At 46.6% G+C, this 22338-nt stretch overlaps 1 protein-coding gene across 1 annotated transcript in view; it reads right to left on the reverse strand.

Annotated features, from left to right (window-relative positions):
- The window catches only part of ABCA13 (ATP binding cassette subfamily A member 13), a 2435905-nt gene that overhangs the window by 2178106 nt on the left and 235461 nt on the right, over positions 1–22338 (reverse strand). Inside the window, exon 7 of the mRNA XM_069216941.1 lies at positions 17671–22173. Within this exon, the coding sequence (XP_069073042.1) occupies positions 17671–22173 (4503 nt within the window). The remainder of the gene's footprint in view (positions 1–17670; positions 22174–22338) is intronic.

Consider the following 22338-nt stretch of genomic DNA (forward strand, 5'->3'; position numbering starts at 1 on the left):
TACCAAACCTGAGCATTTCTGAAAACTAGACCCCTAGAGAAATCCAAGATGGGGTGACTTGTGGGGCTCTCACCATGTTCTGTTACCCAGAATCCTTTGCAAACCTCAAAATTTGGCCAAAAAAACACTTTTTTCCTCACATTTCCGTGGCAAAGTTGTGGAATCTGCGAGGAGCCACACATTTCCTTCCACCCAGCGTTCCCTCAAGTCTCCCGATAAAATTGGTACCTCACTTGTGTGGGTAGGACTAGTGCCTGCGACAGGAAACGCCCCAAAAAACAACGTGGACACATCACATTTTCCCAAAGAAAACAGAGCTGTTTTTTGCAAAGTACCTAGCTGTTGATTTTGGCCTATAGCTCAGTACCTAGGGCAACATACCAAACCTGTCCTTTTCCCGGGGGCTGGTCGCAGCTCCAAGGGTAAACCACACATGTTGACAAAAGTGATCGCCCCACACATATATATATAGATATAGCTATAGACATATCTAGAGATATACATATCTATATATAGATAGATATATCTACATAAATATAGCTATCTATCTATATCTATCTCTCTCTCTTTCTTTATATATATATATATATATATATATATATATATATATATATATATATATGTATAGAACTATATATTTTTTTAACAACTGTATGGTCTCCTTGGGGGCCATAGTCGTACAACTGTTAAAAGAAATTATTGCCCCTACAGGGGGTCGCCCTGCTCACGGGCGACCCCCTGTCCATTTCATTATTTTTTTTTTAACACACCTGGGGGGGCGCAATCGGCCCCCCGAGGGGTAAACCTACTTTCAAATAAAATATATGCCCCCAATGGTGGGGGGGATGGCCCATTTGCCGAGGAGGCCAACCCCCACCCCCCCCCCAAGTGATTTCCCTGGTGTCTAGTGGACACATCACATTTTCTCAAAGAAAACAGAGGTGTGTTTTGCAAAGTGCCTATCTGTGGATTTTGGCCTCTAGCTCAGCCGCCACATATGGAAACCTACCAAACCTGTGCATTTCTGAAAACTAGAGACATAGGGGAATCCAAGATAGGGTGACTTGTGGGGCTCTCACCAGGTTCTGCTACCCACAATCCTTTGCAAACCTCACAATTTGGCTAAAAAAACACTTTTTCCTCACATGTTGGTGACAGAAAGTTCTGGAATCTGAGAGGAGCCACAAATTTCCTTCCACCCAGTGTTCCCCCAAGTCTCCCAATAAAAATGGTACCTCACTTGTGTGGGTAGGCCTAGTGCCCACGACAGGAAATGCCCCAAAACACAAAGTGGACACATCACATTTTCTCAATGAAAACAAAGGTGTTTTTTTCAAAGTGCCTACCTGTGGATTTTGGCCTCTAGCTCAGCCACCACCTAGGGAAACCTACCAAACCTGTGCATTTCTTAAGACTAGAGACCTAGGGGAATCCAAGACAGGGTGACTTGTTGGGCTCTCACCAGGTCCTGTTACCCAGAATACTTTGCAAACCTCAAAATGTGGCTAAAAAACACTTTTTCCTCACATTTCGGTGACAGAAAGTTCTGGAATCTGAGAGGAGCCACAGATTTGCTTCCACCCAGCGTTCCCCCAAGTCTCCCGATAAAAATGGTGCCTCACTTGTGTGGGTAGTCCTAGTGCCCGTGACAGGAAATGCCCCAAAACACAAAGTGGACACATAACATTTTCTCAAAGAAAACAGAGGTGTTTTTTGCAAAGTGCCTACCTGTGGATTTTGGCCTCTAGCTCAGCCGCCACCTAGGGAAACCTACTAAACCTGTGCATTTCTGAAAACTAGAGACCTAGGGAAATCCATGACGGGCTGACTTGTCGGGCTCTCACCATGTTCTGTTACCCAGAATCCTTTGCAAACCTCAAAATGTGGCTAAAAAAACACTTTTTCCACACATTTCGGTGACAGAAAGTTCTGGAATCTGAGAGGAGCCACAAATGTCCTTCCACCCAGCGTTCCCACAAGTCTCCTGATAAAAATGGTACCTCACTTGTGTGGGTACGCCTAGTGCCCGTGACAGGAAATGCCCCAAAACACAAAGTGAACACATCACATTTTCTCAAAGAAAACAGAGGTGTGTTTTGCAAAGTGCCTGTCTGTGGATTTTGGCCTCTAGCTCAGCCGCCACCTAGGGAAATGTTGAACTTTTGCTTATGCAGGGTCATCCCCAGTCTTTTTGCCTCCTGCCTCCTATTTTTTTTCTGACCTGTTGCTGTTGGCTTTTCAACTCTGAGCACTTCACCACTGCTAACCAGTGCTAAAGTGCATATGCTCTCTGTGTAAATTGTATGTAATTGGTTCTCCATGATTTGCATATTTGTTTTACTGTTAAGTCCCTAGTAAAGTGCACTAGAGGTGCACAGGGCCTGTAAATCAAATGTTACTAGTGGGCCTGCGCACTGGTTGTGCCACCCACACAAGTAACCCTGTAATCATGTCTCAGACCTGCCACTGCAGTGTCTGTAAGTGTATTTTTACACTGTAAATTCGACTTGGCAAGTGTACCCGCTTGCCAGGCCTAAACCTTCCCTTTTCTTACATGTAAGGCACCCCTAAGGTAGGCCCTAGGTAGCCCCAAGGGCAGGGTGCAGTGTATGGATAAGGTAGGACATATAGTAATGTGGTTTATATGTCCTGACAGTGCAATACTGCCAATTTCGTTTTTCACTGTTGCAAGGCCTGTCTCTCTCTTAGGATAATATGGGGACTACCTTTAAATATGATTAAAGTGTAGATTCCCCTAGAGAGTAGATGGACATGTGGAGTTTGGGGTCACTGAACTCACAATTTAAAAATACATCTTTTCGTAAAGTTGATTTTAAGATTGTGCGTTTGAAAATGCCACTTTTAGAAAGTGAATATTTTCTTGCTTAAACCGTTCTGTCACTCTGCCTTGTTTGTGGATTCCCTGTCTGGGTCAGTTTGACAGTTGGGTTGTTTTTCACCTCGCACTAGACAGTGACACAAAGGGGGCTGGGGTGTAACCTGCATTTCCTGATTAGCCATCTCTGCTAGGAGGGAGGGGTGGAGTGGTCACTCTCATCTGAAAGGACTGTGCCTGCATCTGACAATGCCGGCTCCAACCCCCTGCTGTGTGTCTGAGGCCTTGCCCGGGCAAGGCAGGATTTCACAAGTAGGTATGAGTCCCCTTTGAAGAAAGGTGACTTCAAAGACTAAAATGGGTATAAGAAGGGCACCCAATTCTACAGACTTTAGAAACACTTCTGGAACCAAGAGGAACCTCTTCCTGGAGAAGAGCTGATAGCTGAGGAAGAAGTGCTGCCCTGCCTGTGACTGTGCTTTGTGGAGCTTTCCTGCAGTGCTGCTTCTGCCAGAGTAAGAGGGCAAAGACTGGACTTTGTGTGCCTTCCATCTTGAGAAGAAATCTCCAAGGGCTTGAGTTAGAGCTTGCCTCCTGTTGTTTGAAGTCTCAGGGACAGCAAAGACTTCTCTCTGCCAGCACCTGGAGTCTCTGGAGAGACTCCTGCTCTGACAAGTGGTGCCCTATCCAGTTCCTGGGCCCTTGAAAGTAAAGCTGGTGGAAATCCAAGGAAATCGACTTCGGCCGACTTCGGACCGACGCCGCTGCTGAATCCGGTAACGCCGCTTGCACCTGACGCCGTGACCTTCGCTGGAACGCGACGCTCTTCGCAGGCCCGCTGCCGCAGTAGCCCCGGTGAAGTCCGCGACTCCGTGGAAGTCGCCGCACCACATCGTGACCGACGCCGCTCGAACTGCACGGATTCAATGTTTCGCACAGACGCTGCGATTCCCGACTTCGCGCATCGGCTTGTTTTCACCCTTCACCAAAGGTACTGTACTTGGGGGTCTACACGACTCCGTGTCCGGCGCCGCTGGTGTCGGCTCGTTGGGAACGACTCCGTCACGACGCCGTGTTAACATCTCATCAAAGCATTTTTGTTTCTAAGCGCTATTTTTGAGTTTAATCTTTAAAAATTCATAACTTGACTTGTGTATGCCGGAGTTTTGTCGTTTTGGTTGTGTTTTGTTTAGATAGATATGTCCTATTTTTCTAAAGTGGTGTTGTGTCATTTTGTAGTGTTTTCATGAAGTTACTGTGTGTGTTGGTACAAATACTTAACACCTAGCGCTCTGAAGTTAAGCCTACTGCTCTGCCAAGCTACCAAGGGGGTAAGCAGGGGTTAGCTGAGGGTGATTCTCTTTTACCCTGACTAGAGTGATGGTCCTTGCTTGAACAGGGGGTAACCTGACTGTCAACCAAAGACCCCATTTCTAACATTGGTGATCAGCGGTTGGGATTTGGACTTGTATTTGTACTTGACATACAGTGATTAAGTGTACACTACTGTTTTGAGTTCAGACCACTACGTGACCACATACTACTTGTCTTGTGATTCTGCTTTTTGTTCTCTGATGTCCTCCTGGAAGTATTGCTAATATTTTTGGACTTTGGTTTTTGGTTGTGAAGCCTTTGCAGAATGGAAGTCAATTTCTGGCACCTATTTATGTATAAAAAGTTGCAGCTTAAAGCATTCTGCATGGAAAGGGGACTGGCTGTGAACAGGAAATCCAGAAGGGAGGATCTTGAGTCAGCCCTGTTTCAGTATGAACTGAAACGTTGTCAGGCAACACCACCAAATTGAGTCTGAGAAGGATAACTACTCTGAGGAGGAGGACTACTCTGAGGAGGAGGGCAGTGGCCCTGAGGAGGGAACAGAAAGAGATGATTGGCTCCTAGCTCAAATCCGGAGTCTGGAAGAGCTAGATGCAGAGCTTGAGAGGGCTGAGGAGAAGAGAGCCTTAGTCCTGGAAAAAGGAAGGATTACAGCTCAAGAGCTGAGCTGTGAAGAGCTGAAGCTGGAGACCATGAGGGCTGAGTCCAGTTCAGATGGTGGCAGCAAAAATCTTGTATCCAGTACTGCTGAAGAAGTGCACATGCCCAGAGATGTGGTGCCCTACTTGAAGGAGGGAGTTAACACACGCCAGGAGGTTCAGGGGTATGAGGTAGCTCCAGTGATGCACAGGGTCCTTGAGGTGGATTGGGGAACTGGCATGGGGAATCATTTTCCTACTGGTGGGAGGGACACTCTACTGGCTCTAGGTGAGAGTGACAGGCAGAGGGTTCCCCCCAGGTAGAAGTCCTGGTTATGGAGTGTGAAGACATCCTAGAAGAGTGTGGGTTGAGTGTCAGGGACAGTCGGGTACTGTCTCACCAGTCTCAGGAGGGTGATGTGGGGCGCTTTTTCAAAGCAGAGTCACTGGATGGTTGGGTGAAGGGTACTTTGGTTAATTCATGTAAGGGGCTGAGTGATGTAATTGCTGGAGAGCATATGTCTACTCCTTATTTTCCAGAGCTACGCCAACACCAGGTGGAGTGTGAGTTCTCTGACCCCAGGGAGCTTACAATGGAGGCAGACCTCTTAGTGAGTACCAGAGAGTCTGAATAGGCGTTTGGGGGGGCTCCTGAGAGGAGTGGTCTAGGTATTTCCCAACCAGGTGAGGTAGGGAAGGATTTTAGTGTCCCAGGTAGGTCCCAGTGTAGTGGGATGGGTGAGGGACCCCATGACCAGTCTCTGAGGAGAGGGAATGGGGATGGGCTGAGGTCCAAGGTGCCCGAGATCCGGTCCCAGGTCCTGGAGGGTTCCATGAGGGAACACCAGGAGGGGAGCCTAGCCTGTACCATAGGGCCATCTGTTGAGGGAGATCCCACAGTGTCAGGAGAACTTGGGGGGCGGCTGTAGCCAGCGTCCCACCAGTTCTGGTGTCTGGCAGTACCACTCCTACTGAGGGGGTGCAGAAGTCCAGACAGAGGGTTGAGAGGGGGTGGCGGACCCCAGTGGAGAACCTGGAGGGTCATGGGTCAGCTCTGAGAGCAGAGCCCCCCATGAATGACCTTGGTGAGACCATTTCTGGGTTGGGGGAATCCAGACTCTGTCAGATGGGCAGAGGTCAGGAGACCTGCACCAGCCAGACTCTTGTGTGGCCCTTGGGGACAGTGTGTCCCTTGAGGGGGGTAAGTGTGCCCCCCTGGAAGTCCTGGTGTGCCAGGCAGTGGTTCAACCGCAGGGTGGTGACTCTGGGTTCAATGATCAGGTTCAGGAGGTAAACTCTGACCTGGTGGGGGGTAAGAGTGCTCCCAAGGAAGTCCTGGTGCGCCAGGCAGTGGTTCAACCGCAGGGTGGTGACCCTGGGTTGGATGACCAGGTTCAGAGGGTAAACTCTGACCTGGTGGGGGTTAGGTATGCCCCCCAGGAATTCCTGGATTGCCAGGCAGTGGTCCAGTCTGTGGGTACAGACCCTGGACTGGAGGATCAGGTGCAGGGGATAAACCCTGACCTGAAGGGGGGGGCGGTTTGCCCAATCACCCCCCCTGGTGTGATTTCAAGGGGTACTCTCCCTGAGGGGTGGGTGCAGAACCCTGAGAGTAGGGGAAGGGGAGAGAAAGACTCACCCCTGACCCCAGAGCAATCTAAGGGTACAGACCCTGGATTGGAAGGCCAGGTTCAGGGTGTCCCCCCTGACCTGGAGGAAGGGGCTACTGCTAACAGTACCCCTACCATGTTTTCTTCTGGGGGGACCACTCCCAGTTGGGTGGTTCAGGACCCCAGAAGAGAGGGCAGGGGGAGGGAAGCCTCACCCCTGGCCCTGGTCCAACCTGAAGGTACAGACCCCAGGTTGGAGGATCAGTTGCAGGTTAACATCCCTGCACTGGTGGAAGAATTGTGCAGGACTGCTTCTACAAGCACCCTGACAATTCTTTACTCTGGGGGTGCCGCTCCTGGAGGGAGGGTACAGAGCCCCAGAAGGGAGGACCAGGGTCAGGTTATCTTCTCTGACCTGGTGGAAGGGAGAGTGGTCAAAGGGTGTCAAGCACCTGGGGCTACTGCCCCCCACTCTCCGCAATCACAGTGCTAGGAGAGGCCTGAGGTCGGGCTCGCATCCCTGACAGTTGTCTGGGCCACTGTGGCTTGCTGTCCTGGTGGACAGAGTTGCCCCTGGGGGGGGGGACGAGAGTCACACCCCAGGGGTGGAGTGGGCAACACCACTGTGTTGGCCCTGGTGGTACTATCTGCCCATTGCAATACATCTGTGAGCAAAATAAAGTTAGGCGCTGCACAGATGGTGTCTGCAGATGTGGAGAAGGGTTCCCCATGGGTTAGCTTAGTGGGCCCTGAGAGTATGGACAGAGGGATCCAACTGGAGTCAGGAAGGCGTAGAACTGGAACATGCCCCTACTGTTGTGGGCCTGGGACCTTGTTCTATCGCCCCAATCAGGGAAGTACATCAAGGTATTGATCTCCCCTGGCTTTAGGCTGGTAGGGGGTCATGTTGGACTTTTGCTTATGCAGGGTCATCCCTAGTCTTTTTGCCTCCTGCCTCCTATTTTTTTTCTGACCTGTTGCTGTTGGCTTTTCAACTCTGAGCAAGTTACCACTGCTTACCAGTGCTAAAGTGCATATGCTCTCTGTGTAAATTGTATGTAATTGGTTCTCCATGATTGGCATATTTGTTTTACTGTTAAGTCCCTAGTAAAGTGCACTAGAGGTGCCCAGGGCCTGTAAATCAAATGTTACTAGTGGGCCTGCAGCACTGAATGTGCCAACCACACAAGTAACCCTGTAATCATGTCTCAGACCTGCCACTGCAGTGTCTGTAAGTGTATTTTTATACTGTAAATTCGACTTGGCAAGTGTACCCACTTGCCAGGCCTAAACCTTCCCTTTTCTTACATGTGAGGCACCCCTAAGGTAGGCCCTAGGTAGCCCCAAGGGCAGGGTGCAGTGTATGGATAAGGTAGGACATATAGTAATGTGGTTTATATGTCCTGACAGTGAAATACTGCCAATTTCGTTTTTCACTGTTGCAAGGCCTGTTTCTCTCATAGGATAATATGGGGGCTACCTTTAAATATGATTAAAGTGTAGATTCACCTAGAGAGTAGATGGACATGTGGAGTTTGGGGTCCCTGAACTCACAATTTAAAAATACATCTTTTAGTAAAGTTGATTTTAAGATTGTGCGTTTGAAAATGCCACTTTTAGAAAGTGAGCATTTTCTTGCTTAAACCATTCTGTGACTCTGCCTTGTTTGTGGATTCCCTGTCTGGGTCAGTTTGACAGTTGGGTTGTTTTTCACCTCGCACTAGACAGTGACACAAAGGGGGCTGGGGTGTAACCTGCATTTCCTGATTAGCCATCTCTGCTAGGAGGGAGGGGTGGAGTGGTCACTCTCATCTGAAAGGACTGTGCCTGCATCTGACAATGCCGGCTCCAACCCCCTGCTGTGTGTCTGAGGCCTTGCCCGGGCAAGGCAGGATTTCACAAGAAGGTGTGAGTCCCCTTTGAAGAAAGGTGACTTCAAAGACTAAAATGGGTATAAGAAGGGCAACCAAATCTAAAGACTTTAGAAACACTTCTGGAACCAAGAGGAACCTCTGCCTGGAGAAGAGCTGATAGCTGAGGAAGAAGTGCTGCCCTGCCTGTGACTGTGCTTTGTGGAGCTTTCCTGCAGTGCTGCTTCTGCCAGAGTAAGAGGGCAAAGACTGGACTTTGTGTGCCTTCCATCTTGTGAAGAAATCTCCATGGGCTTGAGTTAGAGCTTGCCTCCTGTTGTTTGAAGTCTCAGGGACAGCAAAGACTTCTCTCTGCCAGCACCTGGAGTCTCTGGAGAGACTCCTGCTCTGACAAGTGGTGCCCTATCCAGTTCCTGGGCCCTTGAAAGGAAAGCTGGTGGAAATCCAAGGAAATCGACTTCGGACAACTTCGGACCGCCGCCGCTGCTGAATCCGGTAACGCCGCCTGCACCTGACGCCGTGACCTTCGCTGGAACGCGACGCTTTTCGCAGGCCCGACGCCGCAGCAGCCCCGCTGAAGTCCGCGACTCCGTGGAAGTCGCCGCACCACATCGTGACCGACGCCGTTCGAAGTGCACGGATTCAACGTTTCGCACAGACGCCGCGATTCCCGACTTCGCGCATCGGCTTGTTTTCACCCTTCACCAAAGGTACTGTACTTGGGGGTCTACACTACTCCGTGTCCGGCGCCGCTGGTGTCGGCTCGTTGGGAACGACTCCGTCACGACGCCGTGTTAACATCTCATCAAAGCATTTTTGTTTCTAAGCGCTATTTTTAAGTTTAATCTTTAAAAATTCATAACTTGACTTGTGTATGTCGGATTTTTGTCGTTTTGGTCTTGTTTTGTTTAGATAAATATTTCCTATTATCTAAAGTGGTGTTGTGTCATTTTGTAGTGTTTTCATGAAGTTACTGAGTGTGTTGGTACAAATACTTTACATCTAGCGCTCTGAAGTTAAGCCTACTGCTCTGCCAAGCTACCAAGGGGGTAAGCAGGGGTTAGCTGAGGGTGATTCTCTTTTACCCTGACTAGAGTGAGGGTCCTTGCTTGAACAGGGGGTAACCTGACTGTCAACCAAAGACCCCATTTCTAACAGGAAACCTACCAAACCTGTGCATTTTTGAAAACTAGAGACCTAGGGGAATCCAAGACGGGGTGACTTGTTGGGCTCTCACCAGGTTCTGTTACCCAGAATCCTTTGCAAGCCTCAAAATGTGGCTAAAAAAACACTTTTCCCTCACATTTTGGTGACAGAAAATTCTGGAATCTGAGAGGACCCACAAATTTCCTTCCACCCAGCGTTCCGCCAAGTCTCCCTATAAAAATGGTACCTCACTGGTGTGGGCAGGCCTAGTGCCCGCGACAGGAAATGCCCCAAAACACAAAGTGGACACATCACATTTTCTCAAAGAAAACAGAGGTGTGTTTTGCAAAGTGCCTATCTGTGGATTTTGGCCTCTAGCTCAGCCACCACCTATGGAAACCTACCAAACCTGTGCATTTGTGAAAACTAGAGACCTAGGGGAATCCAAGATGGGGTGACTTGTCTGGCTCTCACCAGGTTCTGTTACCCAGAATCCTTTGCAAACCTCAAAATGTGGCTAAAAAAAACTTTTTCCTCACATTTCGGTGACAGAAAGTTCTGGAATCTGAGAGGAGCCACACATTTCCTTCCACCCAGTGTTCCCCCAAGTCTCCCGATAAAAATGGTACCTCACTTGTGTGGGTAGGCCAAGTGTTTATGACAGGGAGGAGCCAAAAACACGTTGAAATTGAGGGGAAACCAAAGTGGGTCCAAAAGGGCAGTTTGAAAAAAAACATTTTTAGGCTTACAAGTGCAGCAGGAATTTTATCGGTATAGATGAGACAATGCTGGGTGGTAGGAATTTTGTGGATTCCTGCAGATTCTGGAAGGTTCCGTCACAAAAATGTGTGCTTTCCAGCAAAGTTGAAGGTTTGCAGGGCATTTTGGGTAAGGAAACGGTGCGGGTGCATGTGAAGCACACCACCCTGGAATCAACTAAATGTTTAGTTTTCAGATGTGTCTAGGTCTTGTGGATTTTTCTGGCAGCTTCCCAAAGTAAAAAAAAGTGCAGGCCTCACCATTCCAAGTGGGAAGATTTTGAGAGTTACCAAGCTCTCACGGCCCAAATGTAAAACAAAAAAACAAAAATAAGCAAGTGTCCTCTTGCTTGCCATGGGATAAGATGTTTTAGTGTGCGGGGGAGAGCTGAATAACTGTTAGCCCCTTCAGTTCGGGTGGGGGCATAACCAGGCCCATACTGGTTGGTAGCCACCACCCCAATATTTTCTTTTATTGTTTTTATTCCCTGGCATCTAGTAGACTTTCTGTCCCCCCGGGGTGTGGATCGGGGGTAATGGCCCAATCTGCCCACTGGTGGGCAGAACAACTTTGGCCCCATTTATTTGGGGTGGGGGTATGGCCATACCCACAACCTCTTATTTTGAAAAAAAATCTTCCCTGGTCTCTGGTGGGCTTTCTGCCCCTTTGGGGGCAGATGGGCCTTCCAACAATAGGCCAGTTATGGCCAACAGTTGTGGCCAACAGTAATGTGCCCCCATGAGGAGCGACCCTTGCCCAAGGGGCTGCCCCCCCAAAACAAAACACACACATACACACACACCAATCCATGGTGTCTAGAGGTTTCTGCCCCCTTTGGGGGAAGATTGGCCTATCAAGAATTGGCCGATCTGCCCCCAGGGGGGCATAAATGGCCTAATAAGAACCCCCCCCCGGAGTGACCCCTTGACCCTTGCCTCAGGGGTCGCTCCCCAAACATAAAAAAATAAAAATAATCAAAACAAAAAAATATCCCCAGGGGGGGCAGAAATGGCCTAGAAATAATTTGCCCCCAGAGGAGCAGCCCTTGTCCACCGGTGCCGAGGACGAGACAACCTCGCCCGGGGCACCCCAGGGGTAAACATACCCTATCCCAGCCATAGTTAAGTTGGAATGTAGTTGAGTGATAGATGCATTTTTAAATCACTTTCTCACTTTCACTGCACTTTTTAGTATTTTTGTTCATGGATCCCTAATATTTTCCTGGACTTATGTGGACACTACCCCCTTGGTTAGGGGAAGGAGGAGACCCCATGATGATGCTATTAGCTATGAGTACACCAGAGTAATGATATACTTGTGATAGAAAATAGCTGGTGAGAGTCTCCCAAAAGAAACTAGAGGGACTACTTGGTGAATATGGGGACAAGTGGTAACACTCCTGTTGATATTAAGATTATGCTATCTATTCTACCTGGGTATAAACCAATGGGATCCTTTCTGACCTCCAGTTCAGGTCTGGACCTCAATAAAGCACTCTTGATCAGTGCCTAAATTTACAGTTTTTGTTTCATAAATATGTAATAGCAAAGTGGGGGACATTATGTGTGGCCTTTATGGATCTCTCCTCCAGTTTTGATCATGACAACAGATCCAACCTTTGGTCTCTGTTGATTTCAACCAGAGTGGATATTGACATAGTCCTTTTTAAGGGATCTGCACAAGGACATGTCACCTGTGATAAGATATGTTCTTAATGGCCAATGCACGCCCAGGTGTGAGGTCAGAAGAGGGGCTAGACAGGGTTCTATTCTAGCCCTTTTTCTATATAGACTTTACATCAATCATATTGAGTCAGCCCTTCTCCCGGATGTCAGAGACTTGCTTACAGCTGATGGTAGACCAATCTTGGCTTTACCGATAAAGGGGTTTTGTTAACTCCAAGTGCGGAACTAAAGATAGTACACGCAAATGCCCTTTTCGAATTCCCAAAGTCGTAAACTTAGATTTTTCTTCTAAGTTTAGACCAAACGTCTAAGTTTACCTTTGTGAATTAGGCCCACAAAGGTTTCCTTCCACTACTTGCATATGCAATTGTCAATACAGTAGACCGGCCCACTGCCAAGGTGGAAAAAGCAGGTGGGGTTGGTAGAAGCTCTGGTCTGGTGGGTTCAGGAAAAGCAGGAGACCTCATGTGCATTCTTTCCAGTAATCCTATTGGTCTCACCTTGTGCATAAATTGATAGATGGAAAGAGTGGTGTAGGGACCCAGCCTTCTGATAAGGTGGAGAAGACTAAATAAATAGCAGGCAGTAGTGATGGAAGGTGGGGTCTAAGAGAATCTAGAGCAACTGGTGACCCAGAAAACTAACATAGTTAGAAAGTGGGTGTATGAAAAATGCAAAAAGTGGAGTATAAAAAGCAAAAAGGATTTAGGGTTTTCAGTGCACTAGAGAACTAAATGTTTTAGTGGTTCCTTAATAAACTTAATAAATTTACTACCAAGGGTTGTCTAATTTGTATTTGCTATCAACCTGTTATTTCTTTGGGGCCATGAACCTGTTAATATGTTAGTAACTAGATCCTTGAACAATAAAGAGAAATGTAAATGTACTTGTATGAGTATTTATCAGTAATCCCATTACATCCAGTCCTCCTGATTCCTCAGCAGAGTGCGTTGGAGCTTCTGGATTCCCCAGTGGACTGCTGGCTCCTGCCAGAATAGGGCACTGGATAACCACTACTTAAAAAGAAGAGAGATTACAGCAGCAATTTCATCATAGAAAAGCGGTTCTTTTTAAATAGTAAATAGAAGTAAATCACTATATAAGGAGTTGAGTCCACTTTACAAGGGATGATGGTTAGAAGAAATAGGAGAATTGTAGAAATAAAGATTACCCATAAGCAATCTCCTTTTACCCTTTTGACATGCCAATGTGTTTATCTAATTCCATAATTCTTTGGTTGTAGGGATCACTTTCAGTTTGCTCAAAATTCTTACCTGTGTGACTCATAGACTCCGCTTTCTTTTATCAGCTATGTTTGGACCAAAACTGCTCTGATCTGTAGATCTTCAGTAAATATTTTTTTAACTCTTTTTCATTAAAGAATCACTCAATCAATAATAGTACAGCAGCAAATTGCACAAGATATTGGTTGTCATATGACATGGATAACAGCTGCTGGGCATACAATGTAAACGACAGACATGGTAGAGTCTGTTCCAGACACATGTATGCCACTTTCGGACACTCACCGCTGTAGAGGGGCAAGGTGCGTAATTATGGTGCCCCGAGTCAGGCCCGCTTAGCGCCCAATAAAAACTGCAACTGGGAGTTACTGGTTATTGGTGCAGAAGAACCACAAGGGTCCGGCACCACTTTATTTTATAACCTTCTATTCGGAAACCATACATCGTCACATTTAGGGCAACAATGTATAGGAGAGCCCAGGTGGCTCTCTACATCCCTCCCTTGCTTTAATAAACTACTTTAACATATTGTAAACATGGCATATGAAAAATAAAGAGGGGAGGGAATGATAAAGAAACATAAAATAAGGTAAAAGAGAAAAGGAACTAAAGAGAGAGTGAGCGAGAGATAGAGAGAGAGAAAGAGAGAGCGAGAAACAGGAAACCCTCAGGCACACCAAAATGCTGGTCACTTTTAACACATGAAGTCTTTCTGCCTTTGGCTGGGGTTCAGGTTGGGCTGTAGGTTGTATCTTTCGATTCTCCCAGCCAGCACTGGCCTCCTCTCAATATCAGGGTCGTGTGAACAGGACCTCTCCAGGTCTCAGCGGAAGACGCCTTCACCCCCCTGTCGATATTCGTTGCGAATTATTGCACCCATTGTGTTCTTCACAACTGTCATCCTCGAGTCCGACTCCAGGATCCATCTCTCAAGGCTCCACCCTCCGGAACCACGAAACGTTCCGGGTTACATGCTGTCCCCCTCTGCTGGCAGTGACCATGGTCCCTTCGATCTTCTCCACCCTCCAGATGTCAGGCTCATATGGGTTCCCGAATTTCACTCCGGATGGTGGTCTTTCAGAATGACTGACTCTCACATACGCAGGTCGTGGTGTTTTGCCCTCCTCCTCTCACTGCCTTTGGCATTCTTCCGTTCTTGCTTCTGCTGCGTCATGGACATGTCCAAGGCAGCCGGTCGACACCGAGTGCCCGCCGGGATGCAGTCTTGGGGAGGCAGCCTGAACATTAAACCTGCTGGGGCGCACCCCGTAGTGCAGTGCGGTGTGTGCTGATAGGCCCTCAGGAACATGTGTAAGCACCACTCAGCGTCCTCTTCTTGATCTACCCCAATTCGCAGGGTGCAGATCAAGGTCCTTATGAATCTTTCGACATCCCTGTTTGCCTGGGGCCATTGAGCCATTGAGGGGTGACTCGCTGATGCGATATGGCCAGTGAGCATAGATAGTCCTGAAACTCCCGGCTGTGGAATGGAGGACCATTGTCTGTTTGTATCTCGTCAGGCAAACCCAGGAGGGCGATTGTCTTCTCCAGCGTGGAACAGGCGTGCTCAAATGCCGTGGACACCACCAGCTCCACCACAGGGAACCTGGTGCATGAGTCGATCATCACAGCTGTCAACCTGCCATCTGGGAAACTACCAAAATCCAGACTCATCCAGGACCAAGGTCGTGTTCTGGGTGGCTCAGCTACCACAAGAGCAGGAGTAGTATCTTGGGTGGTGATGGTGGACAGGTGGCATCTTCTCATTAGTTCATCCACCATAGCATCCATCCCGGGGAACCATACCTTGCTGTGTAGACGGGCTTTGGTCTTCGCTGTCCCTGGTCCCTCCACCACTCGGCTCTGCAGACACTGGGGTATCACCAAATGCTTCCTGTGGAGCAGAAGGCCTTCCTGACTCACCAAGAGCTCTGACCTCACCTTCCGGACCTGCTGCGTAGCCCTGCCATCTTCTGATTCAAAAGCTTTCAGTCCCAGGTCTTCTGCAGTGTGGCATCCTAGGTGAGTTCACTTCTTCCCTTCCGCCATGTGTAATTTGGCACGTGTCATGCCCCATGGCAACCTCGATTGCCCCTCACAGGGGTTGCAGGTCTATGGCCCCATAGGTATATATCTTGGTGCGACACGGTTTGAGGACTGGTGGCGGAGATATCTGGCTGTACTGTTCCATGTCCATGACATTCACTGATGCCCCTGTGTCGATGATCGTGGTCACCGGTGCACCATTAATAGTTATGGTACACATGGGTGGTGGTCGCCGCCTCTGGTCTGATCTGTCAGCAAACGAGATGACAAATATGTCCTCATCCTCATCGTCTTCGTATGGGATAGCGCTTGGGTAGGTGTCTAGTGTCACTGCCCCCATGTCTTCGGCTGGCGTTACTTGCTTCACCGCCGCCCTTCTTGCAGATGTTGTCCCTGGCCTGGGCTGCCCTCCCCAGCAGACCTTGTCAAAATGGTTAGGCTTACCGCATTTTTCCTTTCGCCAGCACACTCCAGGTGTTCGAGGCTGAAGTTCCCACAACTTTTCTCCTCCATTCTAGGGGGTCGAGCCAGTCTTCGTGGGCTTTGTTCGTCCCTGTATGGTGTCAACTTGTTCTTCTTTTACTGGCCTCAATTCGATTGGTCCCTGAGCTGGGGTGGACTGCGCCAGGGCCGCTGCCACGTCATCCACACGACTATTGGACAGTTCGTGTGTTTTATACAGGGATGAGTGTTTAATCGAGCCAGGTTGGTGCAAGATCAGCTTGCGTAGTACCTTGGAACGGCATCCCGATTTTATCTGTGCTCTCATCTCCTCATGTTGGTTGATGCTTGTGCAGGTGCTCGCCAGCTTGCGCAGTCATACGTAAAACATGTCCACTGATTCTGTGTCGCTTTGCTGGGCCTGCCTCAGCTTAAAACCTCTCATAGTCCGGGTTAAGCTGCGGGTCGAAATACATGTTTAGGGTGTCAACCGCTGTGTCTAAGTCATCATCGCTGCCAGTGTTTGGCAACAGCTCAATAAGTCGTAGAGTTCGCCGCCCCGAAAGTGCAGCAGGAGGGACCTTTGCACTCCACCATCACTCTCTCGTGTAGCTTGGAATAGTGCCTCAGCCTGTTGGGGTGTGGCTGTGGCTGGATCTGCTAGTTGACTAAATGGGGGTAGCACAGTGACAGACACATGCATCCCCAGCTCATGGTTCTATGCCGGGGCCTGGCTTGCGGCCTCTTGTTCTTTTATGTTTCACACTTTTAAATATGTATTTTTTTTACGGTCCTGAAGGTCGGTCCCCTACACACCTGTCCAGGTGGGAAGACTGATGAGCTTGCACACTCAGAATTTCTCTTGCCCACTTTCTGTAGTGAGGGTGATCAGTCCCAGGTACCTTGATTCTGTTCAGATGCCACATGAGGATGCCGGAGATGCAGGATCCAGTAATCCTCTTCAAACTCAATGGAGCATGTGATGGGTTTTCCCCTTGCAGCCGGGTCTTCGTGTCCGAGGCAGGGCTCCCCGTCGAAGCTGTACATCACCGCAGGCAGTGGGTAGCCCCCGGGTCCTCGCACTCCAACGCCGTCTCGTGGGAGCAGCTCACCTCCGCACTTGGCCTCAGACTGCACACCAGCGGCCAAGGACGAGGCTTGGGCCCTGGTGCGCTGATGCCGGCCACAGGGCAGGGCAGAGTGTCTGTGTACCGTTGCAGGCTGTCATCTCTGTGCAGATGTGATATTGCACAGTCCCGGTGTCTGCGGGCCGCCAATGGGGGTTGTGCTTGGGTGGTGGCCATCACGAGCTGTCTGCATTGCAGAGGAGCTGTGGCATGCCGATGCACCCCCCCAGGTGAGAGGTGGCACCTATGTGCACAGGGTGGCGTGGTTGGTGCTCCGCCTCATCACCAATGTAGAGGGGCACGGTGGGTAATTATTGCGCCGGAGTCAGGCCCACTTATCGCACAATAAACACTACAACAGGGAGTTAGTGGTTATTGGTGCAGAAGAACCATGAGGGTCAGCAACCGCTTTATTTATTAACCTTCTATATTGAAACCACACATCATCACATCGAGGGCAACAAAATATTGGAGAGCCCAGGTGGCTCTCTACAACCGCTCCCCCTTTATTTACAGGTCTCGATAGCTGTTAAATCCTCCCAACACTTTTTCCCATTTGCACGGCAAGCCTTTACTAAGGTCGGCACCAATCAAGGTCCATTTCCCAGTCAATAACCCGCAGTGGAAAGGGGTACCCCATATCTGATCTTTAGCAAATATATAAAATACCTTTTGAGTCATAATTTGTTGTTTTCAAATGTAAATATGAAATATTACCTAAGTTATATGCAGAAGAAAAATATATCTACTTAAGGCATTTGACCATCAATATCACTGCCATCTTTGTAGTAGGTTAACTTTCAAAATACATTTGGCTTGACATTTGTGAGAAAGCATTTAAACAATTGCAGTGTAAGTGTAGCTGGGAATTCACGTGTAATAAAACATTTGCTCAGCACATCGTTTAAAATAACTCAAAAATAAATCTTTACCTGGTCCCATCACTTGGATCCACGTACGTTTCTCTTCTTAAAAGGCCCAGCAGCTGTGTTACATCACTTTCAAGTAAAGAAGGTGGTGGGTGAACCTCGACAAACTCATTCAACATGTCACTGGTGCTGTTGGTGGTAAAGGGGTCATTGTCCTGGCCATTGTTTGCAAATAATAATGCCTCTGGGAGAAAGCGTTCAAAGGTTTTTTGTGTATAAGGGGATGATATATTCATTCCATGGAACCCAGTTCCTTCTGATAGGGAGTGAAATGCATGGCAAAAGAGCTTCCTCAGATCAAGTAATTCTGCAGGCACACCAGCAGGGGACATGTAGTTGGACAACTGGCTGATGAGCTGAAACATGTTACTCAGGCCTCTGACAAATTGTTCTGATTCGTTTGCTTTTGGACACAGAAGGATTAGAGTTTTGAACAGTGTAGAGTAGTTTGTGTTTGTGTACTCATTTGGCCAGTCATTGATTACTTCAAAGAAGTCTCCCAGGGGTAGTAAACTGTTCCCCATAGTTGTAGTATTAAAGTGTCTCAGCATGTTGAAGAGAAGCCTAGGGTAATTTTGGTGGTTGAATCTGATAAACTCAATGTGTTTTTCTATGTCAGCAAGAAAAGAGGTAACATTCTGATCAGTCATTAACCTATTCAGAGTGTTGTTCATATCAACCCACATAGTTACAAAGTCCCCAACCAAATTTTTTTTCATATACATATCTGAAAATAAACTGAGCAACATATGCACTAGGCTTCCCTTGGAGGATACAGTCAGGAAAGGGGGTATTTCAGCTAAGAACTTTGGGAGGATGCTTGTACTGTTTTCTTCCGTATTGGCCACTGTTTTAAAAAATGAAAAAACTTTATTAAATAAATGCATGTCTGCTTCTTTGTTCATATTAAGGGCATCAAATATCAGGCCTAGGGTTCTGTTAGGTGCCAGTCCTGTGGCTTGTGTGTGATGTAACAATTCTGCAAGCTTTCTTACTGCTTGAATAAATGGAGTGGAAGAACAAATAGTTCTGTTAAGCCTAGGTGTTGATTTAGGTACGTTTGAAGATAACTTCCCCCAAAACTGCGAAATCTCATTCATGTGGCTACAATTAATGTGGTACATTTCTGACACATTTGAAAGAATTAAGCTCAATTCTTCAAACTGATGAAAGAAACATACTCCATTGTCAGTGAGCTCTACTAAGAAGGAATCCTCGGCACAATTGATGTCATCATTTGGAAGAGCCAATGTGAGATGCTGAATTAAATCTGTAAGCCTTGGGTGCTTTGAGGAAAGATTCATTGCCTTTGCATTGCAGTTTTTAAAAGTAGCATTCCTTAATGATCCTGATGACATTAACTCTCTTTGATTGCAGAAGAAAAGGGCAAGGAGACACTCAAAGACTGGAGTGGGCTCATCTGGCATCTCTACAAGGAACAAGAGCATCTGTAAAAAGCTATTCTCTGTGATGGAAAAGTTATGCTTTGCAAATGTAGACATAAGTGTCTCATGTGTACGCCAAAATCTATATGAGTCTATCAATATTTCTGTGATATTCTTGTCATGCATTCCCTCCAGCAGGGTCATTAAATCATGAAGAGTAGAAACCATGAACAGGATAGCCCTATAGTTTGACTTTCCAAGTAACTGTGACAGATGTGAGGTTGTGTTCAAGTTCCAGGAGTCTATGCCGTCCAACATTTCTTGCCATTCGTTCATCATGCCCAATTTGGCATCTTCGTCTAATGAAGCTTTAAGGTCATCTAACAAAGCAGTGAGGTTAATAAACATGTGCTGGAGCTTGCTAATGTAGGATTTAAAATCTGGTCCTTCTAGAATCCGCAGCAGAGTTTGATATTCCTTCTCTCCGAAGAAATCTGAAATGCTGGCACTGGTCATATTGATTTGCCAAGCTTTGGTAGAGAGGTGGTTCAGTAAATTGCGAATTTCATTCAGTAGTTCGGTTGATTGATGCCCATGATTTCTGAAAAATACAGGAATACCCTCTGTGATATTGAAAGCTGTGATTGTGTGAGAATCAAATATCATTGGGTCAGATTTAGGTATGTACCCAACATATTGTAAATAGGTTTGCAAATGGTTTATGATAGTCTCAATGTTTCCATCTGTTTTGTTTAGAAGGGTTGTGATTAGCTTAGCTAATTTTATGTGCTCTTGCCCCTGAACTGAAGGGGATGTTAGTGGTAGCATGCTTGCCAGACTGCTTAAGTACTCATGGAGCCCATTTTTTGCAGCAGAGTTAGCAGTCATATTTAGAGCCATGGAAACAAGATTCAATGAGCCCGCTATCATGCTGTCTGTCTTGTTGGTGCTCATCAAATATATCAGGAAAGTCAGAAAGTCTTTAGTATGTGGATTGGTTGGAAAAGAATCATGGATGTGACCAAGGGTTTCATAAATGTGCTTGCATTTCTCCCACCCAATTACACCATTTACTGTGGTATTGAAATTTAACAATGGAGTGATGACAGCTGCTAGGTAATTTGTCTGTGATTTGTTGTTCCAGACAGCAAGGCTTTCTGAAACTGATCTTGAAACATCACTAAAGAGTTCAGAACAAAGCAACATGTCTTTATCAAAAGACACGTTTTGTAACAATCCAGTTACCTTCTTCAGTTCCACAAGAATTGGACTTTCCAGAATATTACCAGGGTGACTCAGCATGTTTGACAGGGCATTCTCAAAGGGAAAATAACTTTCATCCAAAGGTTTGATATAAGAGCTCATTAAAGTAACATTGCTAAGAATATGCAACAAAGCATCAGAGCTCTTATTCCCTCCTAATGTGAATTTCTCCCATCTTGTGATTATACTTTCTATTGTGGCAAAGATTCTCATTAGGTACTCTGTGTCATTCGAACTGGTGGCATTGATCATGATGCTAAGGGTCCTCATGAACTCTCCCAGAGTTTCAAAGTTGTTCCAAAGTTTGACGTCTGTTGCTTTAGTCACGTTTGTCAAAAAGTCTCTTGCAAATCTAGCAGTGAGGTTAAATGTCAGCAATGCTGTGGTACATGTAATATTGTCTACTGTAATGTTCATTCGCTCTGTAAGGTAGCTAAGACCATTGTGGAGCTGTATGATGTATTTTAAATCCACTTCTAAAATGTGAGACATTTCTTGTAGGGACTTGGTACCCACCTGGAACCATGTGAGCAAGCAACCCAGGGACAGAAGTCCCTTTCCCCCATTTAAGGAGCTGTCTATGTTTGTGAGCACATCTAGCAACTCCTGTGTGACTGTGTGATGACTGCCTGATGAATGGTTCAAGGGTGAACTCTCACCATGTCTATTTTCAGTACAAGAGAAATTCAACAGACTATCCGGTGAGCTATTCAAAAGTTGATTTAAATACTGAAAGACCACATTCTGAACGTTTCTTTCAGCAAAGAATGTTTTTAGACTCAATAATGTCGGATACACCAGCTGCATTTCCACATCCCCATTCTGTGTGCAATACTGAGCATAGTCTTCCAAGAAAGTATAGACTGATAATATCTGTTCGCACAGAGAACCATGTGTTAAGTCTTGGAGAACTTTGATAGCTCCATCCAGAAATGTGAAATTTCTCCTAATAATTGGGATGTCAAATTGCCTTAGCATAGGAGATGTGACTTTTGAAATGTCATCGAGGCTCCCAAACAATGAGACATTGGGCTTGATGTTGAAGAAGGTATCTGCATTGTGATTGATGGTTGTTAGTATTTCAAGCAACATTGTTGCACTTCTTTGAGAGTCATCTGACATGTTATGATGTAAATCTTTCAGAATTTTTTCCAATTCTCCTGCCTGAAATATGTTTTCGGCATAAGACAGTTTTTCTGAAGCGGAGGCATTTTTGATAAAATTAACAAGATTTAAAATTGCAGCACCATGCGCTTGATCCAATAAGCCAATCTTGCTTAGATCTGTCATGAACAGTTCACCTAATTTTGCATAATCCACATCACCTGCAGGCAATCCTTTCATATCTGAATGAAATGTCTTGAAAAAATGTAAGCTGGTGTTAAGCATTTCCTGTTCTTCAGGGGTGGAAAATGAGACAAAAGTTAACCACAAGTGCTTTAACATGTCTGATTTTAGATGTCCATCTGCCACGGGATTTTGTAGTGCAAGGACAAACTCGTTTAAAATTGGAGTCATCATAATTTGCCAAAAATATTCAGATGATTGGTCTTCAGGCCAGAGGCTTGTAATAAGATGAACTCTGTCTAGGATCTCATCAATAAACCCACTGAGCATTTGAAGGTCATCATCTGATTCCTCTGCAGTCACATTAGAGAGGCTATGGATCCCAGTTGTTGCATGATCCAAAATATTGTCTATGAGGGCACGCATCTCAGGGATACTTGAAGGGAAAGAATCATTTGAATTGAATAACTGTTTCACATATTCTGCAAGATTTGAAATGAAGACCATTGCTTCTTCTTTAAAATATGTGCCTTCCTTCATTTTCACATCCTTCTTTATAGATGGCACAACCCTACATTAGAAAGATAGATATACAGAAATTAGTTCATCGTAAATGAGTACCCACTGAAGAAAAATATTTAACATTACAGATATGTATATCAGACAAATAATGTGCAGTACATTGGACATATTTAAAAAAAATAGAGAATGAAGTTAACACTAGGCACATTTCTTG

Source organism: Pleurodeles waltl, chromosome 2_1, assembly GCF_031143425.1.
Source record: "Pleurodeles waltl isolate 20211129_DDA chromosome 2_1, aPleWal1.hap1.20221129, whole genome shotgun sequence".
NCBI classification, from domain to species: Eukaryota; Metazoa; Chordata; class Amphibia; order Caudata; family Salamandridae; genus Pleurodeles; species Pleurodeles waltl.